This window comes from Chiloscyllium plagiosum, unplaced genomic scaffold, assembly GCF_037043375.1.
Source record: "Chiloscyllium plagiosum isolate Xiang-an unplaced genomic scaffold, Cpla_swu_hap1 HiC_scaffold_11, whole genome shotgun sequence".
Lineage (NCBI taxonomy): Eukaryota > Metazoa > Chordata > Chondrichthyes > Orectolobiformes > Hemiscylliidae > Chiloscyllium > Chiloscyllium plagiosum.
In genome coordinates, this window is record NW_028270149.1 from 39438237 (window position 1) to 39452288 (window position 14052).

General features: G+C 42.9%; 1 protein-coding gene across 1 annotated transcript in view; it reads right to left on the bottom strand.

Annotated features, from left to right (window-relative positions):
• The window catches only part of las1l (LAS1 like ribosome biogenesis factor), an 88991-nt gene extending 79997 nt beyond the window's left edge, over positions 1 to 8994 (bottom strand). Inside the window, exons 1-3 of the mRNA XM_043704838.2 lie at positions 8845 to 8994; positions 2376 to 2501; positions 227 to 296 (exon numbers count right to left, since the gene is read on the bottom strand). Coding sequence (XP_043560773.2) covers positions 227 to 296; positions 2376 to 2501; positions 8845 to 8987 — 339 coding nt within the window. The 5' untranslated portion in view covers positions 8988 to 8994. The remainder of the gene's footprint in view (positions 1 to 226; positions 297 to 2375; positions 2502 to 8844) is intronic.
• Between the last annotated feature and the right edge of the window lie 5058 nt (positions 8995 to 14052).

The window sequence follows — 14052 nt, forward strand, 5'->3', positions numbered from 1 at the left end:
ACTATGGGACATAGGTTTAAGAAAAAGGGGAAAGTTTAAAGGTGATGTGAGGGGCAAGCTCTCTCCCCGCAGGAATGTACTGCCCCAGGAGGTAGTAAAAGCAGACACAATAGCACTGTTTAAAAGGTATCTTAACAGATACATGAATAGGCATGTATTCGTGTATGTCATTTTTCAAGTTGTTATTATGCAATGTTTATAGAGAGTATGTGTACTAATATCTTACCTTACTTGCCAAACGTCTCAGTGGGACAGCAACAGTTTTCTGCTTCTTCTCAGTAATCAGATTAACAAACCTAAAAAAGAATTTATGAATCCAATGTTGTTAAACATGTAATCATTAAAATTATCTGAATAATCTGATAAATTTTAAGTTAATTGCAAATACATTAATACAGGTGACCCAACCAACAGAATTCATTTTTTGTGATCAATGCTAAAAGTGATCATGTGCATGGGTCAGTTAATGGCTTAATTCCTATTCTAAAATGTAACTGAAATTCAGGCTTTACTTGAAATTTGTTCCATATTCCCTATTCATATTACAACATTTGATAACAAAAATATAAAATGGGAGGAAACCGACGCAGTCACAGGGAGAATGTGCAAACTCCACACAGTCAGTCGTCTGAGGTGGGAATTGAACCCTGGTCTCTGGCGCTATGAGGCAGCAGTGCTAACTATTGTGCCACCGTGCTGCCCACTTTTTCAAAAAATATTTAGTAATTTAGTAATTGTGATACAACAATTAGCCTGAGGGGTGGTGGGTAACTGAAGTGGAGAGAGAGGAGTCAGCTTCTCAATCGCTAACTGGCAACTCCTTATGACTGCTACACAAATATAGATGTCAATCAAATTTTAAATTGCAGCTCTGTTGACAACCATGGTTTGTCAGAACTCTGTTAAGAACCACAAAGAATGTGAGGGAACTTAGGCACATTGCCAAGAGTTCTTCTAAGCCATCTTGCTATACCTTAGCAAGGAAGCCAGAATTCATAGCAAAGATAGGAGGCAAGCGTACTGGCATGAAAAGGCACAAAGTGTCATAAGCAGGACCCTCAAAGTGAAAAATATCACATGTACTGTGTTAAACGTCAAGTTCTTTTGAACAAATTTTTTGAGGTAACAATACATGCTCAGTTTGTGTACAAGTAATATTTCTCGGGCTGAACTTCAATGTGAACATAGGAGGTATGGTTAGTAATTTTGTAGATGACACCAGAACTGGAGGTGTAGTAGAAAGTGAAGAAGGTTACCTCAGAGCTCAACGGGACCTTGATCAGATGGGTCATTGGGCTGAGGAGTGGCAGACAGAGCTTAAGTTAGATAAATGTGAGGTACTGTATTTGGAAAGGCAAATCAGGGCAGGAGTTATGCACTTAATAGTAAGGTCGTGGGGTGTGTTGCTGAACAAAGGCACCTTAGAGTGCAGGTTCACAGTTCTTTGAAAGTGGAGTCACAGGTATATAGGATAGGGAAGGCGGCATTTGGTATGCTTGCCTTTATTGGTCAGTGCATTGAGTGCGGAGTTGGGAGGTCGTGTTACAGCTGTTTGGTTTGGCCACATTTGCAATTCTGGTCTCCCTCCTACAGACAGGATGTTGTGAGCCTTGAAAGGGTTCAGAAAAGATTTACAAAAGGTGTTGCCAGGGTTGAAGGATTTGAGCTACAGGGAGAAGCTGAATAGGCTGGGGCTATTTTCACTGGAGCATTGCAGGCTGAAGGTGACCTTAGAGGTTTGTAGAATCATGAGGAGCATTGGATAGGGTAAATAGACAAGGTATTTTATCTGGGTTGATGCGGGGGTGGGGGGCAAAAAGTCCAAAACTAGAAGGCTTAGGTTTAAGCTAAGAGAGGAAAGATACCTGAGGGGCAAGTTTTTCATGCAGTGGGTGGTGGATGTGGAATGAGCGGTCAGAGGAAGTAGTGGAGTCTAGTATGATGACAACATTTAAGAGGCATCTGGATGGGTATATGAACAGGAAGGGTTTAGAGGGATATGGGCCGAATGCTGACAAATGGGACAAGATTTAGAAAGATATCACATCAGCATGGATGAGTTGGAACAAATGGTCTGTATATTTCTATGATGCTATGGACCATTCTGAGGTATGATGACGTAAACAGCATCAAGACTTCTGACTGGTTGCCATTTCACACCGAGGTGGACAGAGTACTCAACGGGTGCACCATTTCAGAGCAGCTTCTCCCACTCCACTCTCCTATCACTTAATTCCTCCAACACCACCGCTCTTGAACCCCGCCTCCCCCCTCTTACAGTGAGAATTCAGGCCAAACGTTTGGGGAGGGTTAACTGATACAGGAAATAAGTTTACCACACGAATATAAAGAGTCTTCTTATAGACATACATTACCTGACAAGAGCAAGACCATAGGAGAGAATCAGTTCACTCGATGCAGTTTCCCCAGCCTCATCCTGAAGTTTACATTGCATCAGAGCTTCCGTGCACTCCACAGCAAGTGGAGTGCTACTGCCATATCTATAAAATGGAAAGAAAAAACACATGCTTCATCAAATATCGATATAACCACACCAATGAACAGCACACGGTTATGGGGCAAAATGTGGAAGATTATGGTTAGTTGCAGATTAAATAAGCAAAGGTCTGTTACAGACACAAACCCTTCTGCACTGCAAACTTACAGAACTCCAACAAGCTAGACCATCAGCAGACCATTGCTAACGCCTACTATACAGCCAAAGAATGCAGGTGCCACATATTGTCCTGCCATTTAGTTTTCTTAATTTTCAAATTCTGTACCCACCTTATTTAATCCAAAAAGTCAAAAGACTGAGGTGTATGCCATTTGGAGGAAGGTACACAATGGTGTAAAGACTGTGTATTTTTACTTAGTGCTTTTTAAGAAACTGTGGATTGAAATGAGAAAGCTTTAAACCCAGTGTTTGAAAGGGTGGATGTATGTTTCAAAAGCACCTGACAACTATTGCAGAGTTTGCATAAATTGTTTGAAGAAGCAATCATTGAAGTTGAGTTTCAGATCATTTAGGGCCAAAGTGGGAGAACCACTACGCTTTTGCTGGCAAGAGGTCGTTCTTTAGTCTAGGGATAGATATCAATGACAGATATTTTGCCTGCCTGGGAACAAAGTAGAGAGAAAGATACAGAAAAACAGAAATGCTCAGTTCTTCTCCAACTTGGGTACAGTCACTATGTTTTCTACAGTCAAAACTCACTTCAGACTTGAAGAAAACAAGTTTATCTTTCCTGCAACAGTTGCTGTACACCTGTTTTAAAAAATTCTCAAGGTCAAGGACCAGGCTCGCAGGAAAGTAGTCTGACACAGAACAAACAGCCAAGAGGCGAGTCTGCTAGAATATAAGTGTTTTATTCCCCGCAGCGTCGCCACAACCAGGTCTCGTACTTACAACGGGTCTGGTTTATACTCACTCTACGTGTTACCGGAACTGGGAGCCGTCAGTTCTCGTAGAGCGGTTGCCAACAACCCACGCTCGGCGGTTAAACGCAACCCCGGAGCAGACTCTCTCCTCAATTGCGATTGATCCTGCCGACTACGCCAAAATGTTTTTAAAAAAAATTCTCAAGGTCAAGGACCAGGCTCGCAGGAAAGTAGTCTGACACAGAACAAACAGCCAAGAGGCGAGTCTGCTAGAATATAAGTGTTTTATTCCCCGCAGCGTCGCCACAACCAGGTCTCGTACTTACAACGGGTCTGGCTTATACTCACTCTACATGTTACCGGAACTGGGAGCCGTCAGTTCTCGTAGAGCGGTTGCCAACAACCCACGCTCGGCGGTTAAACGCAACCCCGGAGCAGACTCTCTCCTCAATTGCGATTGATCCTGCCGACTACGCCAAAATGTTTTTAAAAAAAATTCTCAAGGTCAAGGACCAGGCTCGCAGGAAAGTAGTCTGACACAGAACAAACAGCCAAGAGGCGAGTCTGCTAGAATATAAGTGTTTTATTCCCCGCAGCGTCGCCACAACCAGGTCTCGTACTTACAACGGGTCTGGCTTATACTCACTCTACATGTTACCGGAACTGGGAGCCGTCAGTTCTCGTAGAGCGGTTGCCAACAACCCACGCTCGGCGGTTAAACGTAACCCCGGAGCAGACTCCCCGAACTGGAGACTTTTCCAGCTGATATACTCTTTTCCAGATATAAACATTCATGTGAACAGCAGAGCAAGGCTAAAAAACACATTCCATTCTGGTTACATACAGATAAGAAGATTCACACGGGAAGGTGTATAATAAGATTCACACGGGACTAAGCGACACCTTCCATTTTCGGTTAGATTCACACATGTATTGGGACACAATTTTAACCCTTTCACCACATTCCACTGCTTGGCCCAATACATGTGTTGCATTATGATTCACACATGTATTGGGACATAATTTTACACCACAACACCATAACTTTTAAATAACATCAAAATCTTTTAAAAGTGAACCAGCCACCTTGTGTCTCTTAGCAACCAGTGAGTTGGTGCACCTGGAGAAAGATGATTGAAGCATAAACAAAGAGAACAAGGAGTATTGAACTATTTTTCCAGTTTTTCCCTCTGCCATACTTTTACCTTGCTTGTCTGTGTGTAAGAGTGTAAACAAAAGTTTAAAAACTCCTAATTTGCAATGTTATATGCTGATGGGTTATAACTGTTGACCTAAAGCAACAGTTTAATTGCTCGGAATAAACAGTAAATCTTGTTCAGTATAAAACCTGGTCCATGCTATCAACTTGAGTCTGAAATTCAGGTAAACTATGGAGGTTCACATTTTTTTATAAAATCTTTACTGTCTGCAACATCTCTGGAAATAGCAGGGCTCAATTTCTAGCACGCTACCCCAGTGAATAAAATGATGATTCCCAGAATTCTGCATTAGGGTCACCGCACTTTTAGAAGAGAATTAGAAATAGACCACGTGGAAAGAAGGTGACAGAGTAGAAATCAACAGCAAAATAGTTTGACTTTTCAGCAGGAAATTAGCACTGGTAAACTCATCAATATAAAAATCAGGGAAAAAAAAGGAGCATGAAATTTTGCAGGTAAGACTGGAACAAAAAAGCCCAGAAATTTCTCAGGCTCTCCTGTTTGGTCATGCAGACTATCACATCTCAGGATAGCATGCTGGAAATCAGGCTAGCTATTCCCAGAGTCATCACAAAAGTCAGTAATATTATCCAAAGCCTCAACCTAAGCTGCAAATTTTCTCAAAACTCACTATTATCCAAGTACATGAAGTCCCCAATTTACCTGACAGATAGGCCAAGGCTAATGGAAAACACAGACCAGGTTTCTATACTTAACAAGAATGAGAATTTATTATAAATAGATTCTAACCACAAATAAACAATTATGAACTGTCAACCTATAACTATAACTTAAAACATTAATCCTCCTAAAGCCCCTTTATCTTATGTTATACCACACACACATTATGGATGAAGAGAATAAAATGGGAGAAGCAGTTCAAAAGACCCCAGTCCATAGGGTTCAGATAAGATCTCTGCCAGGATTTCTGACCTACACTCTTTTTCTCCAGATATTTTTCACTTCTTCGCAAGAGGCATAGACAACTAATACATTAACTGCAAGGCTTCTTGTTAGGGGGTAAAAGGCACAGTTTACAGCACCCGGCAATGGAAAACAAACAGGCTTTAAGACTTTAGCTATATTATTGGAGAAAAAAAGGCAACATCTGTCCTTTCAGCCATCTGAAAGCTTCTGCCAGTAACATTCTCAACTACAAGCCTTTTGGCTACCCAGAAGACAATCAGATAATTTAAATCAGACTGAGGGCCTTTGGCATCCACAACTGGTCACAATTCTATAAACTACTCAGCAACCTGTTAGTCACTAAATTTCACTTTGTACACAGCCCATTGCGCCAGACATTCACAGCCTCCCATACAGCTCATACAATGGCAGGATAAATATCATAGGCAATGAGTTTCAGCAAGTTGCTTCTCAGAAGTGCAGCAACTCCTTCCACAGTCTTCAATTTTAAAAGTAGCTTTCCAATTCCGTCCAGAAAATAAAAAAGACACAATCATCATAATATACTGAGCAATGAGGAGTCCTTAGTGAAAATAGACTGATCAGGCCAGAAAAAGTGTAAGTTGTTAAAGGGATGGAGAGTGTTAAAAGCAGCTTGAGATTTGAATGGTCATGAAGAACAGAAACTGTCAGATGACATAGATTTAAGGTTTGACAGAGAAAAAAATCTGACCTTTTTTGAAGAAACACAAGTTGATGTAATATGAAATTCACTGTCAGAAAAGGGCAGCAGAAGCAGGTTCGTGGTAATATTCAAATAGGAAATGGGTGAATATTTGCAAAAAAAAAGTTATGTGAAGAACAAGGAAATACGATTACTGAAGTAGTTCTAACAAACAGCTCACAGTCAAATAGTTAAATAAACTTCTTTTCTGCTGTATCATTGTTCAGCTGTTTCATTCCATAAAATTAGACAAAGAAATATATGCAGAGCCCAGGCAACATCTCTGAATTTTTATGGTTCGAGACAAAATACAGTCCAAAGATGTGCAGGGCAGATGAATTGGCCATGCTAAAATTGCCCATAGTGTTAGGTGCATTAGTCAGAGGGAAATGGGTCTGGGTGGGTTACTCTTTGGAGGGTCAGTGTGGACTTTTTGGGCCGAAGGGCCTGTTTCCACACAGTAGGGAATCTAAATCTAACCCGAAAGAGTTATGTTCTCAGCTGAGGAGGAATGAATTTGCTCCTCTATTCACTCAGCCCTTTGGTTGGTCACAAGGCCAATTTAATAACTGATCAATTTCCTCATGAACATTTTTCTCCCAGACCCAAACGAACTGAAGATCCTGATAATAAAAACCGAAAGAACTGCAGATGCTGGAAATCAGAAACAAAAACAGAAATTGCTTGAAAGGCTCAGCAGGTCTGCCAGCATTGGTGGAGAAAAATCAGAATTAACAACTTGGGTCCAGTGACCCTTCCTGAATGCACTGGTCTTGTAACTTTTACTGGATTGAAAGGCTAACTATTTCTCCCTGGGGAGGGTTGCTGAATGAAGACACCTAGGAGTGCAGGGGCATAGTTCCTGAAAGTTGAGTCACACATTGATAGGGTGGTATGGAAAGCATTTAGCATGCTTGCCTTCATTAATCAGTGCATTGAGTATAGGAGTTGACATGTTGAGTCTGTACAGGACTTTTAGAATAGCATGTTCAGTTCTGATTTCCCTGCTACAGGAAAGATGTTGTTAAACTTGAAAGGGTGCAAAAAAGATTTACAAGAATGTTGCTGGGATTGGAGGGTTGGAGCTATTGGGAGAGCCTGAATGCCTGGGGCTTTTTTTCTCTGGAGCATTGGAGGCTGTAGTGTGACCTTCTAGAGATTTACAAAATCATGAGGAGCATGGATAAGGTGAATAGCTAAGATCTTTTCCCCAGCATAGGGGAATTCAAAAATAGAGGTTTAAGATGAGAGGAGAAAAATTTAAATAGGACCTGAGGGACAACTTTTTTATGCAGAAAGTGGTGTCTGTATGAGCTGCCTGAGGAAGTGGAGGAGGTGGGTATAATTACAACCTTTAAAATGCATCTGCATAGGTAAATGAATAAGTAGGGTTTAGAGGGACATGAGCCAAATGCTGGTAAAAATGGTACTAGATCAGTTTAGGATATCTGGTTGGTGCAAACGTGTAGGACTGAATGAATTATACAACACTGAAACAGACCAATGACTCTCTCTACAGATGATCCAGACCTACTGGGTTTCTCCAGCATTCTACATTTGTTGTAAATGAACTCACATGTTTAAAGGGAGGCCAACTTAACCAGGCATTCCTGAGTTCACAAAGTGAGTTTATTAATCACTAAACAAAAAAGTTAATATCATAACACACATACACCAATTAAGAATAAGAGGCAAGTCCAAAATAATAAGTTAGAAAAAATATGTAAACCCTAACCTCAACTTTTAGCTACATCTACTGGTTTTCAGGGACTTCCTGAAGTCTGTCCCCATGACAGAGTACTCCCAATCCCATGGATCATTAACCTGTCACAGGACATCTCTTTTATGATGCCCTAGTCCTACGGTCTCCTTTAATTCACTGAAATTCTCAAGTTGAGTGGCAGCAATATATTTCAGCAATGTCCTCCAAGCATTCCTGCAGAAAAGCCAACTTATGGCAGAATCTGTAGGTAGCATTGGACCTATCAACCATTTCAGGTACCACTGAAGTGGAAGAAAGTCATCTTTTATTCTGAAGAACTATTAAATAAGGATGAATAGCCACCTGAAACAAGTGTGTCAGGGCTTAAATTCATTCCTCAACTAACTCTAAAAGTACATGATCTTGCATAAAACAGTACACAATACAGAGAAAACAAATCTTTAATCCAATGAACTGTTCCAGTGATTCAGAGGAAAAGAGGAAGAGGGTCAAATTAAACTAGGAAAAAAGACATTTAGTATGGACATGGAATACTTCCTAAAAACAAAATTACATGACAATGTAAAAATGATTCCCAGGTACCCTGGTGCAACTGAAACACATCTGGAAATTGATATCAGATTCGCTACAAAGAAAAGGCTGATCGACACTGTAAATATAATTATATCATTAATGATGCTTCTCTGTGTAGAAACTGAACTCGTTACTTTCAGTGCTTGGCAAAATTCACATTTCACCAATTGCAATTGTTATATTTTTGTAACGTATGTGAATGAAACGCAGCTGCATGATGAACTGTTAAGGACCTTAACTGTACGAATGATCGGCCTTTCCCAGCCACAACAATTAGAACTCAGCCCCTGATCCTTCAACAGTATCGCCCCAACTACCTGCTCTTCCAGGCGGAGATCCTGTCCAGTGCATACCGCTGCAACTTACTATCCCTACTGTACAGGTACTCGATCACCTGGTCCCACTCTGCCCGGTTGAGCCAAGCCACCACCTGGCCGCTCCTCTTCCCTCCCGCTACCATCGCAGCTGCCGCCGCTCCCACGCATGCGCAAACCCATCCGGGTGTCGTCCCCGACATTGGCAGACATTTTGACCTATCAGCGACCGGTCCTCCCGGTGCACCGCCCGTCCACCTCACCGGACAGCCAATGAGATTGGAAGAAAAGGAACTTTTGTGCTGGGCAGCTGGAGCAGCCTGAAATTGTGCACCTCTGAGATGGTCCGATGTGGAAACTTTTCTGGTTGAACAAGGGTTCCGGAGGACTGAAATACCGGATTTTAGTTTAAAAAATCACACAATACCAGGTTATAGTCCAACAGGTTTATTTGGAAGCACTAGCTTTCTGAGCGCTGCTCCTTCATTAGGTAACTTCGAAAGCTAGAGCTTTTAAATAAACCCGTTAGACTATAATCTGGGGCTGTGTGATTCTGAACTTTATCCACCCAGTTCAACACCAGCTGCTCTACATCATGACCAGATTTTTATACAGTGGGAGAGTTTATCTTGCCGAATCAAAATAAGAAAACTAATCATTGAATATTACAACATGGAGGGAGACTTTTCGACCCATCAAGATAATTCAAATTCTGATGAAGAGTCACCAGACTTGAAACGTTAACTCTGCTTGGCACCTCCTATGCTGCCTGACCTGCTGTGCTTTTACAGCACCACTCTGATCTAAACTCTGCTTGGCACCTCCCTCCTCTTTCTTGACCTCTCCATTTCTATCTCCAGTGACAGTCTCCAGACAGACGTTTACTACAAACTCACAGATCCCCATAACTGCCTGGACTACACTTCCACCCACCCTGTATCCTGCAAGAACACGTTTTCCCAATTCCTCCGCCTTCACTGCTTCTGCTCGGACAAGGAGACTTTCCACACCTAAGCATCCTAGATGTCCACCTATTTCGAACAACGTGCTTTTCATCCCTCTGTCATTCAGGCAGCCCTCCACTGCACCACCTCCATTCCCCGTTCCACTGATCTCTCTCCCCCCCCCCCCCCCCACGCAATAAAGACAGAGGCCCCCTTGTCCTCACCTACTACCCCACCACTCTCCGCATCCAATGCATCATCTTTAAACACTTCCCCCAACTCCAACTAGACCCCACCATCAAGAACATCTTCCCCTCCCCACCTCCTTCTGTCTTCCACAAGGACCGTTTCCTTCGGTAGTCCTTGGTTTGCGCCACTCTCCTCACCAACCGCCCGCCCCCCCCCAAACCCCAAGGTACCTTTTCCTGCACTGGAAAAGATGCAAAACCTGTTGGTACACAACCCCCCTCACCTCCATCCAGGGGCCCAAAAAGTCCTTCCAAGTGAGACAGAGGTTCATCTGCCTCTCTTCCAACCTAGACAAAAGTGGGTACTGCAGATGCTGGAGATTAGAGTCAAGATTAGAGTAGTGTTGGAAAGGCACAGGTCAGGCAGCATTCAAGGAGCAGGAAAATCGACGTTTCGGGCAAAAGCCCTTCGTCAACAATTCCTGATGAAGGGCTTTTGCCTGAAACATTGATTTTTCTATTCCTCGTATGTTGCCTGACCTGCTGTGCTTTTCCAGTACTATTCTAATCTTGTCTCTTCCAACCTAGTTCACTGCATCAGGTGATTCTGATGTGGTCTTCTCTACATTGGGAATACGAAACATAAACCTAGGCAACGGTTCACCGAGCATGTCAGCCAGGCCCACAGTGGCCGACCCTCCCAGTCACTGCCCATTTTAATTACCCTTCCTATTCCAACATGACCATCTTTGGCCTCCTCCATTGCCACAACGAACAAAACTGCAAATTGGAGAAACAATACCTCATCTTCTGCTTGGGCAGCCTACAATCCAGAGGGCTCAACATTGAGTTCTCCAACTTCAAATAGCCTCCCTTCCCATCCTCCGATTCCCTTGCAGCCCCTCCCCTCTCTTGCACTCCTCTCTGCCACCGACCAGACTCATTCCTTCCAATGATCAACTAGTTTGTACCCTCTACCTGTCTTCACTGTCCTACTTCACCACTCTGTCCCCACCACACCCTCTATCTGCAGCTCCCCCTACACCGACCCCTAGTCCTGAAGGGTCACACCCAAAATGTCGACTAATCTACTTCCTGATGCTGCCCAGCTTACTGTGTTCTGCCAGCCTGTCTACTTTTTTCCCACAGATACTGCCACATTTGCTATGGTTATTCAGCAATTTCTGTTGTTTCAGACCATGCTGCTGTTCTAAAAGAGTGACGCACTGTAGATTCTCCCTACAATTTTGTTTTAAATGATCCAATCACTAACTATATTCAAAAACTGTTTTCCACATATCCCTGTTGCTTCTTTGCTCATACAATACACCAGAAGTCAGTAAGGACTGCAGATACTGGAAGTCAGAGTCAACAGATGTGAAGCTAGAAGAGCACAGACAGCATCCAAGGGACAGGAAAGTCAACATTTTGAGCCAAAATACTTTGTCAGGACAATTGAGGCCAAACCAGTTTTTGTTTAGCTCATCGTAACTTCCTAATTCTTGGACTCATATTTCTAAAACACAGTGTATCATTTAGCAAATTAATTGTTTTCTAAACCTGTCGGTCAATTCCTAAGCATCTGTATCCCTCTGCTCCCCACCGACTCATGCATCTGTCCAGACGCATCTTAAATGAATCTACCATGCCTGCCTCTACCACCTCTGCTGGCAACACATTCCAAACGCCCACCACCCTCTGTGTGAAGTACTTGCTGCGTGTATCCCCCTTAAACTTTCCACCTCTCACTTTGAAAGCATGACCTCTCGTTATTGAATCCTTCACCCTGTCTATACCCTTCATGATTTTCTAAACCTCAATCAGGTCCCCCCTCAATCTCCTTTTTTCTAGTGAAAACAATCCTAACCTACTCAACCTCTCTTCATAGCTAGCACCTTCCATATCAGGCAACATCCTCGTAAACCTTCCCTGCACCCTCTCCAAAGCGTCTACATCCTTTTGGTAATGTGGCGCCCAGAACTGTGCACAGTATTCTAAATGCGGCCGAACCAATGTCTTGTACAATTTTAACATGACTTGCCAACTCTTATACTCAATACCCCATCCAATGAAGGCAAGCATGCTATATGCCTTCTTGACCACTCTATCCACCTGTGCAGCAACCTTCAGGGTACAATGGACCTGCACTCCCAGATTTCTCTGCCCATCAACTTTTACCAAGGCTCTTCCATTCATTGTATAATTCACTCTAGAATTAGACTTGCCTAAATGCATCACCTCACATTTGCCTGGATTGAAAGCCATCTGCCACTTTTCTGCCCAACTCTCCAGTCTATCTATATTCTCCTGTATTCTCTGACAGTTGCTTATACTTTCTGCCACTCCACCAATCTTTGTGTCATCTGCAAACTTGCTGGTCATACCAACAGTGCCCTCTTCTAAATCATTTATGTATATTACAAACAACGGTTTGGTCACCTTTTTCCATTTCGAGAAACTTCCTTCAACTACTACTCTCTGTCTCCTGTTGCTCAACTAGTTTTTTATCCACCTAGCTAGAACACCGTGCACACCATGTGACTTCACTTTCTCCATTAGTCTACAATGGGGAACCTTATCAAACGCCTTACTAAAGTCCATGTATATGACATCAACAGCCCTTCCTTTATCTAACAACTTGGTCACTTCCTCGAAGAACTCTATCAAGTTGATAAGGCATGATCTCTCCCACACAAAACCATGTTGCCCATCACTGAGAAGCTCATTCCTTTCCAAATATAAATAGATCCTATCTCTCTGTACCCTCTCCAGCAACTTTCCCACCAACGACGTCAGGCTCACTGGTCTGTAGTTACCCGGAATATCCCTACTACCCTTCTTGTACAGGGGGACAACATGAGCAACCTTCTAGTCCTCCGGCACCTCACCTGTGTTTAAGGATGCCACAAAGATATCTGTCAGGGCCCCAACTATTTCCTCTCTCGCCTCCGTCAGCAACCTGGGATAGATCCCATCTGGTCCTGGGGATTTGTCTACCTTAATAACCTCGAGCATACCCAACACATCTTCCCTACTTATGCCAACATGATCCAGACTAATCAAACTTCTATCTCTAATCTCAACATTCATCATGTTCCTCTCCTCAGTGAAGACTGATGCAAAGTAATCATTCAGAATCTCACCCATTCTCTCAGGTTCAGCACACAGCCTTCCTTCATTATCTTTTAGTGGACCAATCCTTTCTCTAGTTACTCGCTTGCTGCTTACATAAGAATAAAATGCTTTGGGATTTTCCTTAATTCTGCTAGCTAAAGCTATTTCATGACCCCTTTTAGCCCGCTTGATTCCTTGTTTAAGACTTGTCCTACTCTTCCGATATTCCTCCAGGGCCCGTTCAGTTCTCAGCTGCCTAGACCTTATGTACGCTTCCCTTTTCCTCTTGGCTGGTCGTACAATTTCTCCTATCATCCACGGTTCACGAATCTTGTCCTTCCTATCTTTTGCCTTCAACGCGACATGCCTATACTGCGCTGCCATTAACCTATCTTTGAAAGCCTCCCACATCCCTTCAAATAACTGTGTCCAATCCACATTTCCCAGTTCCTGCCTAATTTTGATATAATTGGCCTTGGCCCAGTTTAGTACTCTTCCCTTAGGACCACTCTCTTCTTTATCTACGAGTATTATAAAACTTACAGAATTGTGGTCATTGTTCCCAAAGAAATCCCCCGCCACAAATTCTACCACTTGTCCTGTCTCGTTCCCCAGTACCAGGTCCAATATGGCCCCTTCCCTCGTCGGACTATTGACATACTGCTCTAGAAAACTCTCCTGGATGCTTCGTACAAATTCTACTCCATCCAGACCTCTGATGCTAAGTGTATCCCTGTCAATGTTTGGAAAATTAAAATCTCCAACACCACTACCCTATTGCCTCTACATCTATTCATAATCTGTTCTTCTACCTCACGATCACTATTGGGAGGTCTGTAATACAGCCCCAACAATGTAACTGCACCCTTCTTATTTCTCAGCTCCACCCAAGACTGCCATAGCATCCTCCTTTAGCACAGTCATGATATCGTCCCTGACCAGCAATGAAACTCCACCCCCTCTTT